We start from the raw sequence: 21,395 nt of genomic DNA, 5'->3' as shown, positions 1-21,395 counted from the left end.
GGTGAGTGCCACGGATTAGGTTTATTCCATGTGTTATTTTTAAGTTATTCCCGTCTTCTGGAAAGTGCTTCATTCATCCCCATCTCTACTAGAGACTTTAATCTACCCTTGCAAGTCTTTGTTTTCTCCACTGTCAAAGTGAATCCAAGCTTCTTTAAACCTCCATCAAGGCTAATAGACTTTGTTGGTATTATCATTATCTATGCTTAAATTCTTCTCCCTGACCAGGTTGTAAGATTTTTCTTTTTTTTTTTTTTTTTTTGGGTCCGGTCATGGGGCCTGAACTCTGGGCCTGGGCGCTGTCCCTCAGCTCTTCAGCTCAAGGCTAGCGCTCTACCACTTGAGCCACAGCGCCACTTCCGGCTTTTTTCTTTTTGCTTATGTGGTGCTGAGGAATTGAACCCAGGGCCTCAGGCATGCAAGGCAAGCGCTCTACCACTGAGCCATCTTCCCAGCCCCAAGATTTTTCTTTTTTGGTAGTCCTACAGTTTGTATTTATGGCCTCAGGTTTGCACTTGAGAGACACTCCCAGCCCTTTTTTTTTGTACTAGTTTTTTTTTTTTTTTTTTTTGTCCATTGTGGGGCTTCAACTCTTTGCCAGGGCGCTGTCCCTCAGCTCTTCAGCTCAAAGTGAGTGCTCTACCACTTCAGTTACAGCGCCACTTCCGGTTTTCTGGTGGTTTATTGGAGATAAGAGTCTCATAGTCTTTTCTGCCTGGGCTGGCTTTGAACTGTGATCCTCAGATCTCAGCCTCCTGAGTAGCTAGGATTACACCTGCTCAGCTTCACTACTGTTTTAGATTTAAGATCTCAAAGCATTTGCCCTGGACAGTCAAAGATTAAGATCTTCCTAACTCTGCCTCCCAAGAAACTGAGTTAACAGATGTGCACTACTGTAAGATTCTTGATAGCAAATACTTTTGCTTCCTTCAAGAACTTCCCCTTTATGTTTGCTTCTCTGTAACTGCTACACCACTTTGTAGGGTTGATCCTCCAGTAATCCAATGCACTCCTGACCCCTGCTGGTCACAGGTGGTTCAGCAGCCTGGCTCCAGTAACTTCCTTTCTTCAAGTATTGGCTGGGACAATCTGCACCATTACCTGCCAGGCAAAAGAAGATGCCTGCAGTTATGTTGCCTCTCTGAAAAACTCTTCAGGCTTCACAAATTTCCCCACTGGATCTGAATGCAGCCATTTGGACTTTGCTTCTTTCTCAGTTTCTCAGAAATAGGATTTCAAGGGGAGGGAAGGGATGGTAGGGGAAAAATAAAGGAGGAGGTTAACAATGTTTGATAGGAAATGTACTCATTACCTTAGTCATGTAACTGTAACTCCTCTGTACAGTATCTTTACAATAAGAAATATATACTGAAAAAAAATTGGATTTCAAGGAGTGAAGGCAGCAAGGAAAAAGAAAAGGTCAGCGGAAATTGAGGGAGGTGGGGATGTACAGCTCCTCTACCCCACCTCAAAGAGTCAAGTCCACGCCTCACAGAATTCTATTCCTTTTGACCTTTGTCAATCAAAAGGTTGTTCTTGGGCCATAGGCCTTCTTGGTGAGTGATGAACGGGAGGTTGGGTAGAACAGGTGGGCGGGGCTTGAGGGGTGGAGTTAGGCCAAAGTGCTTCTGAGAAGCTTCTCCATTCTGTCAGCTCTCCGGGAACATCCAAGGCAAGCAAGACTGGCACCCAGGACATACCAGGTGAGGGATTGGCAATGATTGACAGAAGGGTAAGCCTCCGGGTGACAGAGGCAGAAAGGTCCCCAGTTTTTTAAGCCTGAGATTTCTTTCCATATTGTGAAACGCTCACCTGTAGAAATCTTGAGTCTGCTCAAGCAAAAGTAGCCTCTGCAATAAAGATATGACTTGGGATAGAGGAGGGGGTAGGGCTGCAGGGACAGGGGTGGACATGAGCGTGTGACAGAGGCCTTGAGATACAAAAGAAGTCTTAAGAGACATGAAAGTGGATGAGTCAGGTCCAGGGAGAGAACACAACCATTGGAAAGTCCCAGACAAGAGAAAGGAGGCCATAACAAGGAGACTGAGAAGGGCAACAGGGCCAGTTTGAGAGGGCAGCAGGGCCAATGGAGAGCTGGGTAACAGGAAGGCCAGGGAGGAAGGAAGGCTTCACGGAGCAATGGCCTCTTCCGGCTGTGAAGCATGGCCCAGGTAAGCGGGAAACACATCAAAAATGTGGGTTCCCAGTAGAATGGTTCAACTGGGGAAGGATCCCCTCTGCCCCCCGTTACCCACCTCCTCTGTTTCTTCAGACTCCTATTTTTCATTTAGGGGAGAGGGTGAGGCTGTTCCTCCCTGCGGTCACAGCCACATCCTGCAGAGCAGGGGAGGGGGAAGTAAGAAGCAAAACAAGCAGAACCACGGGGAGCGAACCCTGGACACACGCGGCAGATAGGCAGAGGGTCCCAGGCCAGCCAAGCAGACCTTAGACCTTAGTACAGTCTGTTTTCCGCACTTTTTCCCTGCTTCAACCCACTGGCTGCATTCCAGAAGGTTCTTTGAATTATTTGGTTGGAACCCTATTTTATCATTTACTAGTGATTTCAGCCAACTTGCTTGCTTTCTCTTAGCTTCAGTTTTCTCATTGAAAAATAAGGAATACACCTACTTTGTGGGAAGGCTGAGGTGGTTCACATAGAGCGCTTGGTATATAGGCTCTCAGGAAAGTTTCATTATTCTTACTAGGAGTACTGGGAGTACTTTATCATCATTTCTTTCAAGATTATGAAGCATACCAGCTGACATGGGCTTTTGGAGTCAGAAAAGGTTGTGTTTCGTATTCATTAGGTAAATAATTTCACATAAGCCTCAGTTTGCTCAGCTGGAAACCAAAGAGTAATACCTATAGCTCCTAGAGAATATAGCTCTCAAAAATGGCATCTGGAGGCTGAGAATGTGGCTTAGGGGTAGAGTGCTCACCTAGCATGCATGAAGCCCTGGGTTTGATTCCTCAGTACCACATACACAGAAAAGGCCAGAAATGGCACTGTGCTCAAGTGGTAGAGTGCTAGCCTTGAGCAAAAGAGGCTTAGGGACAGTGCCCAGGCCCTGAGTTCAAGCCCTAGGACTGGAAAAAAAAAAAGGCATCTGTGAAGCTGGGGCTAGTGGCTCATGCCGTAATCCAAGCTACTCAGGAGGCTGGGAGCTGAGGATAGAGATTCAAAGCCAGTGCCAGCAGATAAATCTGAGAGACTTTTATCTCTAATTAACCAGCAAAATGCCAGAAGTGGAGGTGTGGCTTAAGTGGTAGAGTGTCGGCCTTGAGAAAAAGTCAAGTGAGAATGCAAGGGTTGAATTCCAACCCCAGTCCTGGCATGCATTCGGCAGCTGTGAGAACTACCAGCCAAGGAAACATACCCTCTCCATTCTAGTGGCAATAAGGTACCTGGCCTAAGACTTAACTGGCTTGAACTTAGGGCCTGGGCGCTGTCCCTGAGCTCTTTCACTCAAGGCTAGCCACTCTACTACTTTGAGCCACAGCACCACTTCCGATTTTCTGGTGGTTAATTGGAGATAAGAGTCTCACAGGGACTTTCCTGCCTGGGCTGGCTTTGAACAGCAATCCTCAGATCTCAGCCTCCTGAGTAGCTAGGATTACAGGCCTGAACTACTGGCACCCGGCTTCATTTCTCTTCCTAAGGAAGCCTGTGGCCTCTCTTCTAGTGACTGACCACATACCATCAGCCCAAGCACTATGGAGTCCTTCAGTTCAAGGAATCTGGCACTGCAAGCGGAGAAGAAACTACTGAGTAAGATGGCAGGCCGGTCTGTGGTGCATCTCTTCATCGACGAGACCAGTAGCGAGGTCCTGGACGAGCTCTACCGGGTGTCTAAGGAGTACACGCACAGCCGGCCGCAGGCTCAGCGGGTCATCAAGGACTTGATCAAGGTAGCTGTCAAAGTGGCCGTGCTCCACCGCAACGACTGCTTTGCTCCCAGTGAGCTGGCCCTGGCTGAGCGCTTTCGCCAGAAGCTTCGGCAGGGTGCCATGACGGCGCTTAGCTTTGGGGAGGTGGACTTCACCTTCGAGGCTGCGGTGCTGGCCGGCCTGCTCACCGAATGCCGAGACGTGCTGCTGGAGCTGGTGGCGAACCACCTGACGGCCAAGTCCCACGGCCGCATCCGCCACGTGTTCGATCACTTCTCTGACCCGGGCCTGCTCACCGCCTTGTACGGGCCTGACTTCACCCAGCACCTGGGCAAGATCTGCGATGGGCTCCGGAAGCTGCTGGACGAGGGCAAGCTCTGAGCGCCGGCCCCAGCGCCGGACCTTGGCTAAAGGGCTGCGCTGGGATGACCACAGGCCGCGGGCTTTCTGACCCTGCTCCGCCGGCCTAGCGCTTCTGGGTCCTCGGGCTTCACCCTCACCCCGCCCCCCCCGGGCTGCTGGGGCAGGAGCCACGCCGAGCGGGGTCAGGCTTCTCCTCCAGCCCCAGCACAGGAAATGGAGCTGCCTGAAAAAGGCGAAGTGAAACTTGGATCTCTCTCCGTCTCCCAGGAAGGATGCCTAAAACAGGAAATCTGTGTCCTTACAGCCCGAGAAAACAGGGGATAGCCCATAGAGCCCTGTGGGGGTACTGAAGACTGAAGGGGGGTGCTGGTGGCCCTTCGAGACAAGGTAGACTTCTAGTTCTAGGCAGAGTTTGGATAGCTACTGCAGGCTCTGTTTCAGAATGAAGGGAGAAGAGGCCAGGCAAGAGAGATTCTCACCAGGGAAATAAAGCTACTAAAACATGCATAGGGCTCAATGTTTAATCTCTCCAGCTTCTTGTACCTTAGGATCATTGCAACAGAAAGGAGGTATACAAACACCATCCATCAAACCTCTCACCATTTCCACACAGGACACTGAGGCATATTTCCAGTATTCTGAGGTTCTCTCGACTACTATTTCTGTTTAAGACACACACACACACACACACACACACACACACACACACCAACAACAACAACAACAACAACAAGCTGTACTGCAGATCAGTGCTACATATTGCAAATAAATATGCAGTGAGAAGCAAGGCCTAGACACGCTCTGATGGGAAGGGGGTGTTGTTACCAAGAGACTCCTACAACTATCCTCCTCTTCAAGCCCCAAGGCATTTATTTCTCATCCCTCAGCAACCCACAGGCTAGCAGGGGAACTGGGGGAACAGAGCTCAGGTCCTTATGCGACTGCTTTTTCTCAGAGCAGGAATTGTGAAAAAGTTATTGGTAATTGGTTAGGATGGTCAAGACAGCCTTTTACCTTGACACTGAGAAAAAGACGCAGTAGAGTTCACCATTCTGTGCAGCGATGCTAGATCACTGATTCCTCCGCCCTGGGTGACAACTAAGGCTAAGGAGGCAGGGAGGTGAGGAGCTGGCAATGTTCCTGGGGTCCCCCTCAGCCTGGAGCTCTACAAGTCCCCAGTATTAGCTGAGTGGGAAGGAATTAGATACAGCAAATAAATAGTACTTCAAGATAGCACCAAATAAGTTAGGTAACTTAGTTGGAGATGGGGAGAAAGTTGAAGTTTCCTTCCTCTAAAGCCAGGAAATGGTAAGGAGAGGACAGGGATGGGGGGGGGGGGGGGGAGGGTGAGGAGGGGAGAGGGTGGTAAAAGAGCCTTCTGAATCTAAAAGACAACTCTAGATTCAGCTCCCGAAATGGGAAGGAGTCTAGTCCCCATCTCCTATTTCTATCAAAACAATAACAACAACAATAATAATTGTCCCAGATGGTGGAATTCTTGATAGACAAGAAAGCTGGGGAAGATGGCTGGAGTAGAGGGAGGCAGGCAGCGAGGCTGGGTTCCTGAGCCTCACCTCAGGCTCTTCTCCCCTCAAATTGTTTCTGTAATACCCTGCTTCTCAAAGTCTGCTCTGGGGACATCAGAGCTTGAAAATTTCATCTTCCTGCTCTCGTAGTGATTGGGTCCGAGAGGTCCGGGTCAGCGGCACCGGACCTAGGACTGCTCGTTGCTGCATCCGAGGAGAGCTCTGATGAGCTGCATGCTCCCCAGGCACCCTGTAAGGAAACAGGGGAAAGGGTGACAGATCAAGGCAAGAATCTGAGAATGGGCCAAAGGAAGAGGTTCACAGAAGCTATCTTCCTCTCTTGATGCATGAACTGATTGCTCTAAGATGAAGTATCAATAGCTACATGCTGGTGGCTCACACTTCCCATAATCTTAGCTGCTCTCCCAGCAGAGATCCAGAGGATTGCAGTTCAGCAATCCTGAGAAATCCTGGGTAGAAAAAAATCCATAGAGGGCTGGGAAGGTGGCTCAGTGGAAGAGTGCTTGCCTTGCATGCATGAGGCCCTGGGTTCGATTCCTCAGCACCACATAAGCAAAAAAAGAAAAAAGCTGGAAGTGGCACTGTGGCTCAAGTGGTAGAGCACTAGCCTTGAGCTGAAGAGCTGAGGGACAGCGCCCAGGCCCAGAGTTCAGGCCCCACGACTAGACCCCTCCCCCCCAAAAAAAGAAAAAGAAAAAATCCATAGAGAGGGGTTGGGAAGGTGGCTCAGTGGTAAAGTGCTTGCCTTGCATGCACAAGTCCCTGGGTTCGATTCCTCAGCACCACATAAGCAGAAAACGCCAGAAGTGGCATTGTGGCTCAAGTACAGGGCACTCACCTTGAGCTGAAGAGCTTAGGGACAGCTCCCAGGCCCAGAGTTCAGGCCCCATGACCGACAAAAAAAAAAAAAAAAAAGAAAAATCCACAAAGCTACATTGCCAAAATAACCAGCAAAAAAGCTGGGCTCAGGGCATGGTTCAAGTGTTTGAGTGCCTATAGATGATCACAGCATGAAGAAGGGTCAACTGTTTTACTCCAGTAAGAAATGGAACTTAGTTTCCTACCACCTCAACCCATTCAAGCAGCCACTGGCTCTGGCCTCAATGTCTTGGAGCCATCTAGAGAAAATGTACCCTGCTTGCTTCTGCTGGCACTGTGTTCCTTACTTGTATTTGAGGTTTGGGTGAGATGGAGGAGACTATGGAGGAACTGTTAAGGAACCATTCAAGACTCACCCACTCTCCCCTTTTCTCAGCTTCTGGGCAGCAGCCTTCTTTGAAAGGCTGATCTGTAAATCAAGCTTCTTAAGGAAATCAGAGGCAGAGAGGTCATGGACAGGTCGGGGTGATTCGTGGCCAGGTGTAGAGGGCACTTCACCATTGGCACGTCCAGAACTTGTCTCTCGTTTCTTCCTCTCAGGTGAGTGTGAACGAGCTGCAGCCTTCCTTGAATGTACCTCTTCCTCTCCATCTTTCTCTTCCTCAGAATCCAAGCTGTTGAACAGGTCTCTGGGCTCTGTCAGTATGGGAATGTAGATGGTTTTCTTTAGGAAGATGGAGTCATTCGTATAAAGGCGGTTTGCACGTTTAATCTGTTCCATCTTTAAAAATAAAAAGTCACCAAAATTAATGACAGTAACAATGATCAATCTTATCTACCATCTTAAGCTTTTCAAAGCCATTGTACAAGCCAAGTACCAGTGGCTCACGCCTGTAGTCTTAGCTTCTCAGGAGGGTGAGATCTGAGGAAAATTGAAGCCAGCCCAGGCAGTTAAGCCCATGAGATTCTTAGTTCCAATTAACTACCAAAAAGTCATAAGTGGAACTGTGGATCAAGTGGTAGAGCACCAGCCTTGATTGAAAAGCTAAGACACAATGCCCAGTTTTGGGTTCAAGCCCCAGGACTAGCATAAAACAAATGACTAGGACTAGGCTAGAAGTAAGGCTCAAGTGACAGAGTAATTTCTAGCAAGCATGAGTCTGAGTTCAAATCTCAGTACAATAACAGCAAAAAAAAGGATAACTCTATCTTACAAATAAAAAGTTATATTGCCTAGTCTTATGGCCCTTTTATGTTTTTCAAATTACTGAGACAAAAGCTTTTACTTAAAGCCTGAAATTTAAGGTCTTTAAAATGAAAATTGAGGGGCTGGGAAGGTGGCTCAGTGGCAGAGCGCTTGCCTTGCATGCATGAGGCCCTGGGTTTGATTCCCCAGCACCACATAAGCAAAAAGAAAAAAAAAAGCCGGAAGTGGCATTGTGGCTCAAGAGGTAGAGCACTAGCCTTGAGCAAAAGAAGCTCAGAGACAGTGCCCAGGCCCTGAGTTCAAGCCCCAGGACTGGCAAAAAAAATAGTATTACAATAATGAAAAGCAGGGGCTGGGAAGATGGCTCAGTGGTAGAGTGCTTGCCTTGCATGCATGAGGCCCTGGGTTCGATTCCTCAGCACCACATAAGCAGAAAAGGCCGGAAGTGGTGCTGTGACTCTAGTGGTAGAGCGCTAGCCTTGAGCTGAAGAGCTGAGGGACAGCGCTCAGGCCCAGAGTTCAGGCACCAAGACTGGCAAAAAAAAAAAAGAAAGCTGAGAAGCCAGGTTTAGTGGCTCATGCCTATAATCCTAGCTACTTGAGAGGTGATGTTTGGGAGGAATGTGGTTTAGGACAGCACAGGCAAAAAAGCTCCAGAGACCTCCCCTCCATCTCAATTAATAGAAGTTGGATATTTTGCTATGTATCTGTCATCCTATCTATGTGGAAAATGTAAGTAGAAGAACTGGGGTCTAGGCTGGCCAGCATAAATGAGAAACTCTATTTAGAAAGAACTAAAGTGGGGCTGGGAAGGTGGCTCAAAGGTAGAGCGCTTGCCTTGTATACATGAGGCCCTGAGTTCGATTCCTCAGCACCACATAAGCAGAAAAAGCCAGAAGTGGCGCTGTGGCTCAAGTGGTAGAGCGCTAGCCTTGAGCTGAAGAGCTGAGGGACAGTACCCAGGCCCAGAGTTCAGGCCCCACAACCGACCAAAAAAAAAAAAAAAAAAAGAACTAAAGCAAAAAGGGGATATTGATCAAGTGGTAGCTTATCTGTCTAGCAAGTGTAAGCCCCTGAGTTCAAACCTCCATATTTCAAAAAAAATTATAATTAAAGCTGATAAAATTTTAGGAAAATCAGTTTATTGATTTATTTTTGTCAGTTGTGTGGGGCTTGAACTCTGGGCCTGGACACTGCCCCCGAGCTCTTCAGCTTAAGACAAGGTCTACCACTTGAGCCATAGAGCCACTTCCAGTTTTCTGTTGGTTAGTTGGAGATAAGAATCTCATAGAGGGGCTGGGAAGTTGGCTCAGTGGTAGAGCGCTTGCCTTGCATGCCTGAGGCCCTGGGTTCGATTCTCAGCACCACATAAGCAAAAAGCCAGAAGTGGCGCTGTGGCTCAAGTGGTAGAGCGCTAGCCTTGAGCTGAAGAGCTGAGGGACAGTGCCCAAGCCCAGAGTTCAGGCCCCACGACGGGACCCAAAAAAAAAAAAAAAAAAAAAGAATCTCATAGACTTTCTTGCCCACCTGGCTTTGAACTGTGATCCTCAGATCTCAGCCTTCTGAGTAGCTAGGATTACAAGTGTGAGCCACCGACCACCCAGTGAAATTTTTTTTTTTTTGCCACTCCTGGGACTTGAACTCTGGGCATGGGCACTGTCCCTGAGCTTCTTTTGTTCAAGGCTAGTACTCTACCACTTGAGCCACCGTGCCAGTACCATCTTTTTCTGTGTATGTGGTACTGAGCAATCAAACACAGGGCTTATGCATGTGAGGCACTAAGCCACATTCCCAGCCTGTGAAATTATTATTATTATTTTTTTGTCAGTCATGGGGCCTGAACTCTGGGCCTGGGCGCTGTCCCTCAGCTCTTTAGCTCAAGGCTAACGCTCTACCACTTGAGCCACAGCGCCACTTCCGGCTTGTTTTGCTTTTGTGGTGCTGAGGAATTGAACCCAGGGCCTCATGCATGAGAGGCAAGCACTCTACCTCTGAGCCACCTTCCCAGTCCCACGAAATTATTTTAATGGACAAAAACCTCCTATTTTTCAAATCAAAATCAACAAAAACTAGGGAAAACACTTTAATTCTGACAACACAAAGCCACAAGATTGGCCTATTCAATCTGCTGCAATATCACACTTACAGTCTTCAGAGAACACAACGCATTCATGAGAAAATGAGAATGAAGAAAGAAAAGAGCACCTTATTCACCTTATTATTACAGTAAAAATAGTTTCAACCCTGTAGACCTCTGAAGAGTCTCACTATGTAAAATAAGAAACTAAGGCTCAGAGAGATAAAGCTACTTGCTTCAGATTATTTAGCAAGTTAATAGTAGAAGTGAAATTAGAATCTCAGATCTTTTTATTTCTATAAATGCTATTTAGTTACTTATTTTGGTGCTGGGGAGAGAACTCAGGCCTCTTGACTGATGCCTGAAGAGTGCTCTATCAACTGAGCTACATCTTCAGTGCTTAGGAGTGCTTTTCATTATTTTTATTTTTTTTGGGTCTGGTCGTGGGGCCTGAACTCTGAGCCTGGGCACTGTCCCTCAGCTCTTCAGCTCAAGGCTACCACTTGAGCCACAGTGCCACTTCCGGCTTTTTTCTTTTTGCTTATGTGGTGCTGAGGAATCGAACCCAGGGCCTCATGCATGCAAGGCAAGCACTCTACCACTGAGACACCTTCCCAGCCCCTGCTTTTCATTATTGTAATACTATTTTTTTTTTTGCCAGTCCTGGGGCTTGAACTCAGGACCTGGGCACTGTCCCTGAGCTTCTTTTGCTCAAGGCTACCACTCTACTACTTGAGCCACTCTGCTTTTCCTGTTTATGTGGTTCTGAAGTATTGAACCCAGGGCTTAATGCATGCTAGGCAAACACTCTACCACTAAGCCATATTCCCAGTCCTGTAATACTAATAATTTTTCCACCAAATATTTACTTTGTATCTATATATTCATCACTGAACACACATGGCTAGCATCACCACTCATTTCCCTGGCTTTGCAAAGTAGAATTATCAATGTCTGTAGAACCTGTTTAGGAATATCAATGTCATACTTAAGTTAGGTGGTGTAAGGAATGTCACCAGAAGCTATTGAACAATAGAGGCATAGGCGAATTGGCAAAGAAAGAGCAATAGAGGGGGTTATTCTGATTAAAATATATGATATATGCATGTATAAAATACCATGGTGAAATCCCTTGGTAAAATTAATATACACACAAAAAAAAAGAATGACAGAAAAATAAAACAGGCTCTGTTGGAGGACAGGTATCAGCAGGAGGATGAATGGAGGGGGTAAATGTGGATGAATATGGTTGAAGCACTTTCTATGCATATATAGAAGGAGAATAATGAAACTGGTAAAAATTGTTTTAAGAAGTTGGAGAGAGGGGGGCTGGAAGGGTGGCCCAATGGTACAGTGCTTGCCTTGCACGCATGAGGCCCTGGGTTTGAGTTCTCAGCACCACATAAACAGAAAAGGCTGGAACAGGAACTGTGGCTTAAGTGGTAGAGCACTCACCTTGAGCTGAACAGTGGAGGGACAGCTCCCAGGCCAAGTTCAAGCCCCAGAACCGAAAAAAAAAAAAAAAAAAAGTTGGAGGGAGCCGGGAGCTGGGAGCCCTTGGCTCACGCCTATAATTCTAGCTACGCAGGAGGTTGAGATCTGAGGATCGAGGTTCAAAGCCAGCCCAGGCAGGAAAGGCAGAGAAACTCTTATCTCCAAAAATCCACCAGAAAACCAGAAGTGGCGCTGTGGCTCAAGTGGTAGAGCACTAGCCTTGAGCTAAAGAGCTGAGGAACAGCGCCTAGGCCCAGAGTTCAGGCCCCAGGACCAACCAAAAAAAAAAAAAAAAGAACTCAGAGGGAGAATAAGGGACAGTAAGAGGGAGTGAAGTTGATGAGGCAGATTATATTCATGTATAGAAATGCCACAATGAAACCTATCTTCTTTTTTTTTCTTTTTTGCCCTGGGGCCTGAACTCTGGGTCTGGGTGCTGTCCCTCAGCTCTTCAGTTCAAGGCTAGTGCTCTACCACTTTGAGCCACAGCGCCACTTCCAGCTTTTTCTGCTTATGTGGTGCTGAGGAATCGAACCTAGGGCCTCATGCATGCAAGGCAAGCACTCTACCACTGAGCCACTTTCCCAGCCATGAAACCTACCTTCTACAACCAATACAAGCTAAGAAAAAAAAATCTTAATTGAAGCCAGGTGCTGGTGACTCATACCTGCAATTCTAGCTATTAAGGAGGCTGAGATCTGAGGATCGCGGTTCAGAGCCAGCCTGAGGAAGGAAAGTCTATGAGACTCTTATCTTCAATAAACCACCAGAAAACCAGAAGTAGCACTGTAGTTCAAGTGGTAGAGCACTTGCCTTGAGCTGAAGAGCTTGGAGACAGCACCCAGACCCAGAGCTCAAGCCCCACTACTGACCCTCTACCCCTCCCCCCCCAAAAAAGATCTCTCTCATATTTGGTCTCATTTTATGTCTACTGTCATTGCCTTACAGTATTTCTCATGTGGCTTATTCTAACAGTTTAACTGCTCTTCTTTCATTCCTACACATGTTCCTCTTGACATCTAGAAAAATAAATCTGATCAATCACCTAATATAACCTGTTTATAAACCTTCTAGGTTCCTATTAGCTAAAAGATAAAGTGTAAATTAGCATTCAAAAGCTTTCTCAAGGGCTGGGAAGGTGGTTCAGTGGTAGAGTGCTTGCCTTGCATGCATGAGGTCATGGTTTCGATTCCTCAGCACCACATAAGCAGAAAAAGCCAGAAGTGGCGCTGAAGCTCAAGCTGAAGAGCTGAGGGACAGTACCCAGACCCAGAGTTCAGGCCCCACGACTGGGAAAAAAAAAAAGCTTTCTCAAACTAGCTTCCACGGGAAATGTGTAGCTTTGGCTGTGGCAAAAGGCCACCTATACTTTTTTTTGTCAATGGTGGGGCTTGAACTCTGGGTCTGGGCATTGTCTCTGAGCTCTTCAGCTCAAGGCAAGCAATCTATCATTCGAGCCACAGTGCCACTTCTAATTTTCTGGTGGTTAATTGGAGATAAGAGTCTCGCGGACCTTCCTGCTGGGTCTAGCTTTGAACCACAATCCTCAGATCTCAGCCTCCTGAGTAGCTAGGATTAAAGTTGTGAGCCATTGGCACCCAGCTCTACATTTTTTACTTCCCTGAACTTTTCATTTTTCTTTGATGGTTCCATGATAGTTGACACTTTTGAGTGTTTATTCATGCTGTTTCTTCTGCTTGAAATGTCTGCCCACTTTCCCTTTCTCAGTTTGGGAAAACTTACTCAGCAGCCATCACGCCCTTTGTGTTACAATCTTCAGGACTCTCAAAGCATGTAATTAGCTATTCCTTCCTTCTTTCTTACTTTTCATACTGCATACTGTTATGATTGCTGTAATACTTGCCTTATGGGCAAGTATGATGGAGTTATAGCTCAGTGGTAGAGTAGTTCACATGTGCAATGCACTGGGTTTGACCCCCCAGGTACTATGGGTATGGCTTAAGTGGTAGAGCACTTGCAGAGCAATTATAAGTCTCTGAGTTCAAACACCAGTATTGACAAAAATTTTTTTTAAAAGGTAGCATTATTTTATATCCTTAAGCCTCATTTTCTTTTCTTTTTTCTTTTTTGGTGGTGGTTTGAACTCAGATCCTTAAACTTAGTAGGCCAGAATTCTACCACTTGAACCATAATCTAGCTCTTTTGTTTTTAGTTTATTTTTCAGGTAAGGTTCATGTTAACAGCTGCTAGTCTTAAACCAAGATCCTCCAAAAAATACTACTCCTTGAAATGAGTAGCTTCATCGTGTATGTGTGTGCGTGTTGGTCCTGGGGCTTGACTCAGGGCCTAGACCCTGTCTCTGAGTTTCTTTTGCTCAAGGCAAGTATTTTACCACTTAAGCCACAGCTGTACTTTATACTTTTTGGTGGTTAATTGGAGATAAGAGTCTCATAGACTTTCTTGCCTGGGCTGCCCTTCGAACCATGATCCTCAGATTTCGGCCTCCTGAGTAGCTAGGATTATAGGCATGAGCCATCATTGCCCAAGTTTATTGTTTTTTTTTTTTCCCCTTTCTGTTACCTTGGTTTTGAACTCAGGGCCTCAGGCTTGCTTGGCTTGTTTGCTTGCTTGGCTAGTACCAAGCTCATTAGAGCCATGTCTCCAGCCTAGTTTTTTTGGAATCTCTCAGATATTTCTGCCTAGCCTAGCTTCAAACCTAGTACTCTGGATCTCAACCTGCTGAGTAGCTAGGATCACAGGCATAATCCATGAGCACCCAGCGTTGTTCATTTTCTAACAGGAGTAGTTATATCTACCTGATAGTCCTTTGTTTTTTCTTGCGAATATCTTTGTTTTTGTTTTTTTTTGGCGGTTGTGGGGCTTGAACTCTGGGCCTGGGCGCTGTCCCTCAGCTCTTCAGCTCAAGGCGAGCGCTCTACCACTTGAGCTACAGCACCACTTCCTTTGTTTTTTCTTTTTAGACAGTTCCTGCTATATAGCCCAGGCCAGCCCCAAACTTGTAATTCTCTTGTAACAGCCTACCTAGTGCTGAGATTACAGTAGTGAACTACCACACCTTCTGCACCTCATAACTGTATGAAGATGATACATGATAATGTATGTATAGAGCCTAGCACACACTTTCCTCATTTATAGGCAATAAATTAAGTAACTTTTATTTTTTTGTTAGTTGTGGGGCTTGAACTTGGCCTGAATGCTATCCCTCAGTTCTTCAGCTCAAGGCTAGTGTTCTACCACTTGAACCACAGCACTACTTCCAGCTTTTTCTGTTTATATGGTGCTGAGGAATCGAAGTCAGGGCCTCATGCATGCGAAGCAAGCACTCTATCACTGAGCCACTTTCCCAGGCCCTTAAGTAACTTTTATTTGTTAATACACTTCCCTTATTTTATAAATGGTAGAGAAACAGGCCTCAATTAAGGGGAAATGACCAAGCTAGAATGGAGAATAGAACCAGAATCTAAAGCTCTTATTCACTAGATTACAGAGAGTTTCCAAAGAAGAAAGTCTAAGAAAGTCAAGCAGGTTACTTGTAATGCTAGCTATTCAAGAGGCTTAATCAAGGGTCAAAACAAGCCGGGTGCTGGTGGCTCATGCCTATAATTCTAAACTACTCAGGAGGCTGAGATCTGAGGATCTCGGTTCAAAGCCAGCCTGGCCAGAAAAGTCGGAGAGACTCTTATCTCCAATTAACCACCAAAAACCAGAACTGGTATTGTGGCTCAAGTTGTAGAGTGCTGGTGTTGAGCTAAAGAACTCAAGGACAGCACCCAGTCCAGAGTTCAAGCCCCAGAACCAACCAAAAAAAAAAAAAGTTTTTCTGGTCATTCATACCTATAATCCTACTACTCAGGAGGTTAAGATTTGAGGATCTTGGGGCTGGGAAGGTGGCTCAGTGGTAGAGCGCTTGCCTTGCATGCTCAAGGCCCTGGGTTCAATTCCTCATCACCACATAAGCAAAAAGAAAAAAGCCGGAAATGGTGCTGTGGCTCAAGTGGTAGAGCGCTAGCCTTGAGCTGAAGAGCCGAGGGACAGCGCCCAGGCCCAGAGTTCAGGCCCCACAACCGGACCCAAAAAAAAAAAGATTTGAGGATCTTGGTGCATAGTCCAGGAAAGCCATTAGAGAATTATCTCTAATGAACTACCAAAATGCCAGAAGTGGAGCTATGGCTCAAGTAATAGCCAAAAATCTCAGAGATAGTGCTTAGGCCCTGAGTTCAAGCCCCATGACCACCACCACCAACAACAACAACAAAAAATAGAGTGGGAGGTTTGACTCAAATGGTTGAGTGCCCTACTTTATCAAGTAGGAGGCCCTGAGTTAAATGCCAGTACTGTCAAGAAAAAACATTAGAAAGGAAGGAAGGAACAAAGGAAGAAGAAACGAAGGAACGAAGGAGAAAGAAAAAAGAGAGAGAAAGAAAGAAAGGAAGGAAGGAAGGAAGAAAGAAAGAGAAAGAAAGAAAGAAAGAAAGAAAGAAAGAAAGAAAGAAAGAAAGAAAGAAAGAAAGAAAGAGAAAGAAAGGAGAGAGAGAGAGAGAGAGAAAGAAAGAAAGAAAGAAAGAAAGAAAGAAAGAAAGAAAGAAAGAAAGAAAGAAAGAAAGGGGGGCTGGGAAGGTGGCTCAGTGGTAGAGCGCTTGCCTTGCATGATGAGGCCCTGGGTTCGATTCCTCAGCACCACATAAGCAGAAAAAGCTGGCAAAAAAAAAAAGAAAGAAAGAAAAGAAAAGAAAGAAAGGGAAAAAAGAGCCGGGTACCGCTGGCTCACGCCTGTAATCCTAGCTACTCAGGAGACTGAGATCTGAGGATCGCAGTTCAAACCCAGTCTTTCTGGCCAGGAAAGACCCTAAGACTCTTTTTTTTTTTTTTTTTTTTTGGGGGGGGGTCCAGTCGTGGGGCCTGAACTCTGGGCCTGGGCGCTGTCCCTCAGCTCTTCAGCTCAAGGCTAGCGCTCTACCACTTAAGCCACAGCACCACTTCCGGCTTTTTTCTTTTTGCTTATGTGGTGCTGAGGAATCGAACCCAGGGCCTCATGCATGCAAGGCAAGCGCTCTACCACTGAGCCACTTTCCCAGCCCATACCCTAAGACTCTTATCTCCAATAAACCACCAGAAAACTGGAAGTAGTGCTGTAGCTCAAGTGATAGAGCAATTGCCTTGAGCTTTAGAGCTGAGGGACAGCGCCCAGGCCCAGAGTTCAAGCCCCACGACTGACAAAAAGAAAGAGAGAGAGAGAAACTCTGGCTGGATGTGGAGCTTAGTGGTAGTATGAAAATTGCCTAGCATTGCAGAAACCTTATGTTTGATCCTTAGGATCACAGAAAAGAAAAGAAAGGAAAGAAGGAAGGAAAGGAAGGAAGAAAGAAAGAGAGAGAGAGAGAAAGAAAGGAAGGAAGGAAGAAAGAAAGGAAGGAAGGAAGGAAGGAAGGAAGGAAGGAAGGAAGGAAGGAAGGAAGAAAGAAAGAAAGAAAGGAAGAAAGAAAGAAAGGAAGGAAGGAAGGATAGCCGGGCGCCAATGGCTCACGCCTGTAATCCTAGCTAATCAGGAGGCTGAGATTTGAGGATCGCGGTTAAAAGCCAGCCTGGGCAGGAAAGACTATGAGACTCCTATCTCCAATAAGCCACTAGAAAACCGGAAGTGGTGCTGTAGCTCAAGTGGTAGAGCGCTCGCCTTGAGCTGAAGAGCTGAGGGACAGCACCCAGACCCAGAGTTCAAGCCTCATGACCCACAAAAAAAAAAAAAAGGAAGGAAGAAGGAAAGAAAGAAAGAAATCTCAAGAAATTAATAATTGCTGAGTAGCCTAGTTCTTTCTTTTTTCCCTATTCTCTTCAGTACTGAGAATAATTGGCCATTTCTCTTATTTCTCTTTTTCCTCCTCCACCCCTCTCTCGGGTGGGTCGTGGGGCTGGAACTCTAGGCCTAAGCACAGTCCCTAAGCTCTTTAGCTCAAAGCGAGAGCTCTACCACTTGAGCCACAGCACCACTTCCGATTTTCTGGTGGTTTATTGGAGATAAAACTCTCACAGATTTTCCTGCCCTGGCTGGCTTTCAACCCTGATCCTCAGATCTCAGCCTCCTTGAGTAGCTGGGGTTACAGGGATCAGCCACCAGCACTGGGCCACCTCTCTTTTTAAAGACAGGGTAGCCCAGTTTGGCCTTGAACTTGACATAGTCTTGCCTCAATCTCTGAAATGATGGAATTATAGCTATGTACTACCATGACTGGCTTGAAAAAAAAAACACACATTTTAAAGCATGTATGTGCTGAGGACTATGCCAGAGTTTAGAGATAAAAAGTTGAAGGGGGCTGGGAATGGTGCTTAGTGGTGGAGTGCTTGCCTAGCATCACGAAGCCCCACATAGCTTAGGTGGTAGAGTGCTAGCCCTGAGCAAAAAGAAGCTCAAGGACAGCACCCAGGCCCTGAGCTCAAGCCCCAAAAGTTAGGGGCAATAAAAACTTACTCTTTTTTTTTTTTGCTGATACTGGGGTTGAACTTAGAGCCCTGAGCTTTCTCAGATTGTTTATATGCCTGGTGCTCTACCACTTGAATTGTACCTCTAGTCCTGCTGTTTGCTGGTTATTTTGGAGATGGGGTTTCACAAAGTTATCTCAGAGCTGGCTTCAAACCTCAACCCTCAGATCTCAGCCTCCAGATTGCAGATGTGAGCTATCAGTGCCTGACAAATAGTTCCTATTTTTAAAAAGTATGGAAACCGGGCTGGGAAGGTGGCTCAGTGGTAGAGCGCTTGCCTTGCATGCATGAGGCCCTGGGTTCGATTCCTCAGCACCACATAAGCAAAAAGAAAAAAGCCGGAAGTGGCGCTGTGGCTCAAGTGGTAGAGCACTAGCCTTGAGCTGAAGAGCTGAGAAACAGCGCCCAGGCCCAGAGTTCAGGCCCCACGACTGGACCCCCCCCCCAAAAAAAAGTATATAGACCATTGCAAAGAAAAAGATATAAACAATGGATTCCAGAGACTTATAGGAAAGAGCTTAGGAGAAAAAGTCTTTCAAGGCTAATAGTAAAGAAACCCTTAAGGCTCGAACTAATGCCACTCCTGTCTCCTTCCAAGTAAAAATATTGTTTTCTGTTTTTTTTGTTTTGTTTTGGTGCTGGTCCTGGGGCTTTAACTCTGGTGGTGAGCACTGTCCAGGAGCTTTTGTGCTCAAGGTCAGCACTCTACTACTTCAGCCACAGCTCCACCTCTGTTTTTCTGGTGGTTAATTGGAGGTAAGAGTCTCACAGACTTTCTTGCCTGGGCTGGCTTTCAATAGAGATACTAAGATTTCAGCCTCCTGAGTAGCTAGTATTTACAGGTGTGAGCCACCACCACCATACTTCTACCCTTGCTTTTATGAAAAAATTTGTCAGGCTGGGAATGTGGTTTAGCGGTAGAGTGCTTGCCTAGCATGCATGGGTTTGACAGCTCACTACCACATAAACAGAAAAGGCTGGGAGTGGCACTGTGGTTCAAGTGATAGAATGCTAGCCTTGAGCAAAAGAAGCTCAGGGACAGTGCCCACGCTCTGAGTTCAAGCCCCAGGACTGGCAAAAAACAGAAAAATAAAAAACTAAAAACAAAAAACTTGTCATATCATCACTCCTTCTTAGAACCCACAAACACCACATCCACATTCTGTCATCTATGACTATTATTTATATCCTCATTCATTTCTCACTACACTATTTATCTATTTATTTATTTTGTCAGTAGAGGGACTTGAACTCTGGCCTGAGCCCTGTCCCTCAACTCTTCAGGTCAAGGCAAGCACTCTACCACTTGAGCCACAGCGCCACTTCTGGTTTTCTGAGTGGTTTGTTGGAGATAAGAGTCTCTTGGAGTTTCCTGCCCGGGCTGGCTTTGAACCATGATCCTCAGCTCTCAGTCTCCTGAGTAGCTAGGATTACAGGCATGAGCCACGGATGCCAGGCTTCTCACTAAACTTTAAATGACATAAAAACAGTAAACAATGGCTAGGAATTTGGCTTAGTGGTAGAGTGCTTGCCTAGCATGCATAAAGCCCTGGGTTCAATTCCTTAGTACCACATATGCAGAAAAAGCCAGAAGTAGAGCTGTGGTTCAAGTAGTAGAGTGCTAGCTAGCCTTGAACAAAAGAAGCTCAGGGACAATGCCTAGACCCTCAGTTCAAGGCCCAGGATTGGCAAAAAACAAAACAAAACTCAAAACAGCAAAGATACATTTACGTTTCTATCTCTAAAAAGGGCTACCATAGTGTTTTAAATATAGCAAGCATAGAAATGTTGCCTAAATTCAACATCTATTTATGTAAGATGGAGCAGAAAATGGGGGGAATCTCATCAATTTTAATGCAATATATTTTTTTACCCCTATCTCCTCTAAATAGAACCTGAAATATTTGGTATAGAAAATGTTGGTTTGGGGCTGGGAAGGTGGCTCAGTGGTAAAGTGCTTGCCTTGCATGCATGAGACCCTAGGTTCGATTCCTCAGCACCACATAAGCAGAAAAAAAGCTGGAAGTGGTGCTGTGGCTCAAGTGGTAGAACGCTAGCCTTGAACTGAAGAGCTGAGGGACAGTGCCCAGGCCTTCCCCCAACCAACAACAAAAAAAAAAAAAAGAAAGAAAGAAAAGAAAGAAAATGCCTGTTGGGCATTTTGTTGGAAAGAAAGCAGAATACCAAGGAGGCACTTTAGAATCTAGAACTAAAAACCCCCAGCTCTTCATTACTTGCTGTAAATGTTTAATCACTCTCAATTAAAATTATTCTATGTAGTTAATAGTACGAGCCGTACAGTAAGACCTGTTTAAATGAACTCAGTTATCTGACCCCAGTCAAATTGTTTTACCAAAGTCTCAAGTTTCTTCATCCACATGAAAAACAATAGTCGTGTATTTGATAGGGGATGTGAGGCTCACATACGTTAATGACTGTAAAGCCCCTAGCCCAGGGTCTGGCATAATAAATAAAAGATGCTCCTCTCCATTGGGACAGTAGGTCCAGATCTATCCCCACCAGACAGGGCAACATGAAGATGGGAAATCAAATGTATAAAGACAGGAACCGACCACAACACGATTAGGGGAAATATCAGGGGAGGTTGCCTGGGCCACCCAATTCTCCACAGGACTAAATCTCTCCTAAATGACTATCACACCCCCATCCTGGAAGACTCACCGTCACCCCGTATTTGAGTGCTAGGCCAGCCAGGGTATCTCCGGGCTCCAACTGATGCTCCAGGCGTCTTTCCCTCACTGGTGAGCAGGCTGATTGCACCAGGCTTCCATAAGAACGAGCCCGACTCCCTTGCAGCAGCCCTGACGCCCCAAGCGGGGGCTGTCTAGAGGGAGAGGCCATGGATCTCCTCACCCTGCCGGGGCAGGGTTGCAACCGTTGGGAGGCCTGGCTAAGTGATGGACTGTGACGACCCGAAGCAACTCAGGGAATGGATATTCCTTTCCCCTCCTCTCTTCTTTCCTAAGTCTCTCGGCTTCCTCCGACACCACGCCTCCCGATTTTGCCTTTCTCCACACCCCCTCACCTACACATCTGTCCACGGTGTATTGACCCCTCCGATTTCTCACCCCCGACAACTCCTCGCCACCCTGACCTCTGACCTTTTAACTCTAAATATCCTCCTTTTCACAATCTCCTCAGATTATCCCAAAGCCCGCAGCCGGGTCTCGGGTGGTCCCTACATGCCGAACTCTGCCCCGTCCGGGGGCTTCGCCTGCTAGGGTTAGGAATAAGTCAGGCCCATCTCAGGTAGGCTGTAGCTGCAGACGATGCGCGTGAGGTCTGCGTGAGTTCGTAGTACACTTTCCACTCTGAGATCCTCAAAGGCTCGCTCCGGACCAGACAGGTCACAGTCTTAAACTTGGCCACCACACCTGGGGTCCCGTTCTCCCGACGCAGTGAATTCACCAAGAGGCAAAAGGCCGGGGGCCAGCCGAGCCGCAAGCTCTTTGAAAATGAGACTTCATTTCCCAGAAGGCTCCGCGGTCTCCGCGAGGTCGCAGAGCATCATAGGAAACGTAGT

The 21,395-nt window shown here is 46.5% G+C and overlaps 2 protein-coding genes across 5 annotated transcripts; one reads left to right on the top strand and one right to left on the bottom strand.

Moving 5' to 3' along the window:
• The first annotated feature begins 1,598 nt into the window (after nucleotides 1-1,598).
• On the top strand, nucleotides 1,599-4,756 carry Tnfaip8l2 (TNF alpha induced protein 8 like 2). 4 transcript variants are annotated; one of them, XM_042682288.1, is made up of 2 exons: nucleotides 1,599-1,703; nucleotides 3,684-4,756. In XM_042682288.1, exon 2 carries the CDS (start codon nucleotides 3,715-3,717, stop codon nucleotides 4,267-4,269), a length of 555 nt encoding a protein of 184 aa, XP_042538222.1. In that variant the 5' UTR covers nucleotides 1,599-1,703; nucleotides 3,684-3,714; the 3' UTR covers nucleotides 4,270-4,756. The 4 variants fall into 4 exon arrangements, with proteins under 4 accessions (XP_042538222.1, XP_042538224.1, XP_042538223.1 ...); XM_042682290.1 differs by having other exon boundaries at nucleotides 1,611-1,703; nucleotides 3,661-4,756; XM_042682289.1 differs by having other exon boundaries at nucleotides 1,612-1,703; nucleotides 3,688-4,756.
• Nucleotides 4,757-5,605: 849 nt separating this feature from the next.
• On the bottom strand, nucleotides 5,606-21,328 carry Lysmd1 (LysM domain containing 1). The gene is made up of 3 exons (XM_042682168.1): nucleotides 20,534-21,328; nucleotides 7,034-7,398; nucleotides 5,606-6,027 (listed from the first exon to the last, which is right to left on the bottom strand). Exons 1-3 carry the CDS (start codon nucleotides 20,711-20,713, stop codon nucleotides 5,892-5,894), a joined length of 681 nt encoding a protein of 226 aa, XP_042538102.1. The 5' UTR covers nucleotides 20,714-21,328; the 3' UTR covers nucleotides 5,606-5,891.
• Between the last annotated feature and the right edge of the window lie 67 nt (nucleotides 21,329-21,395).

Source organism: Dipodomys spectabilis, unplaced genomic scaffold, assembly GCF_019054845.1.
Source record: "Dipodomys spectabilis isolate Male_0828 unplaced genomic scaffold, ASM1905484v1 ptg000069l, whole genome shotgun sequence".
NCBI classification, from domain to species: Eukaryota; Metazoa; Chordata; class Mammalia; order Rodentia; family Heteromyidae; genus Dipodomys; species Dipodomys spectabilis.
Note: the sequence above shows the minus strand (reverse complement) of the source record. Positions and strands in the feature narration are given on the sequence as shown.

Coding starts and splice junctions, on each gene's coding strand:
- Tnfaip8l2 (XM_042682288.1), top strand. CDS start 3,715: ATGGAGTCCTTCAGTTCAAGGAATCTGGCACTGCAAGCGGAGAAGAAA.
- Lysmd1 (XM_042682168.1), bottom strand. CDS start 20,713: ATGGCCTCTCCCTCTAGACAGCCCCCGCTTGGGGCGTCAGGGCTGCTG. Junction 7,399..20,533: donor CACTCAAATACGGGGTGACG/GTGAGTCTTCCA, acceptor TTATTTTTAAAG/ATGGAACAGATTAAACGTGC. Junction 6,028..7,033: donor CTGAGAAAAGGGGAGAGTGG/GTGAGTCTTGAA, acceptor GTTTCCTTACAG/GGTGCCTGGGGAGCATGCAG.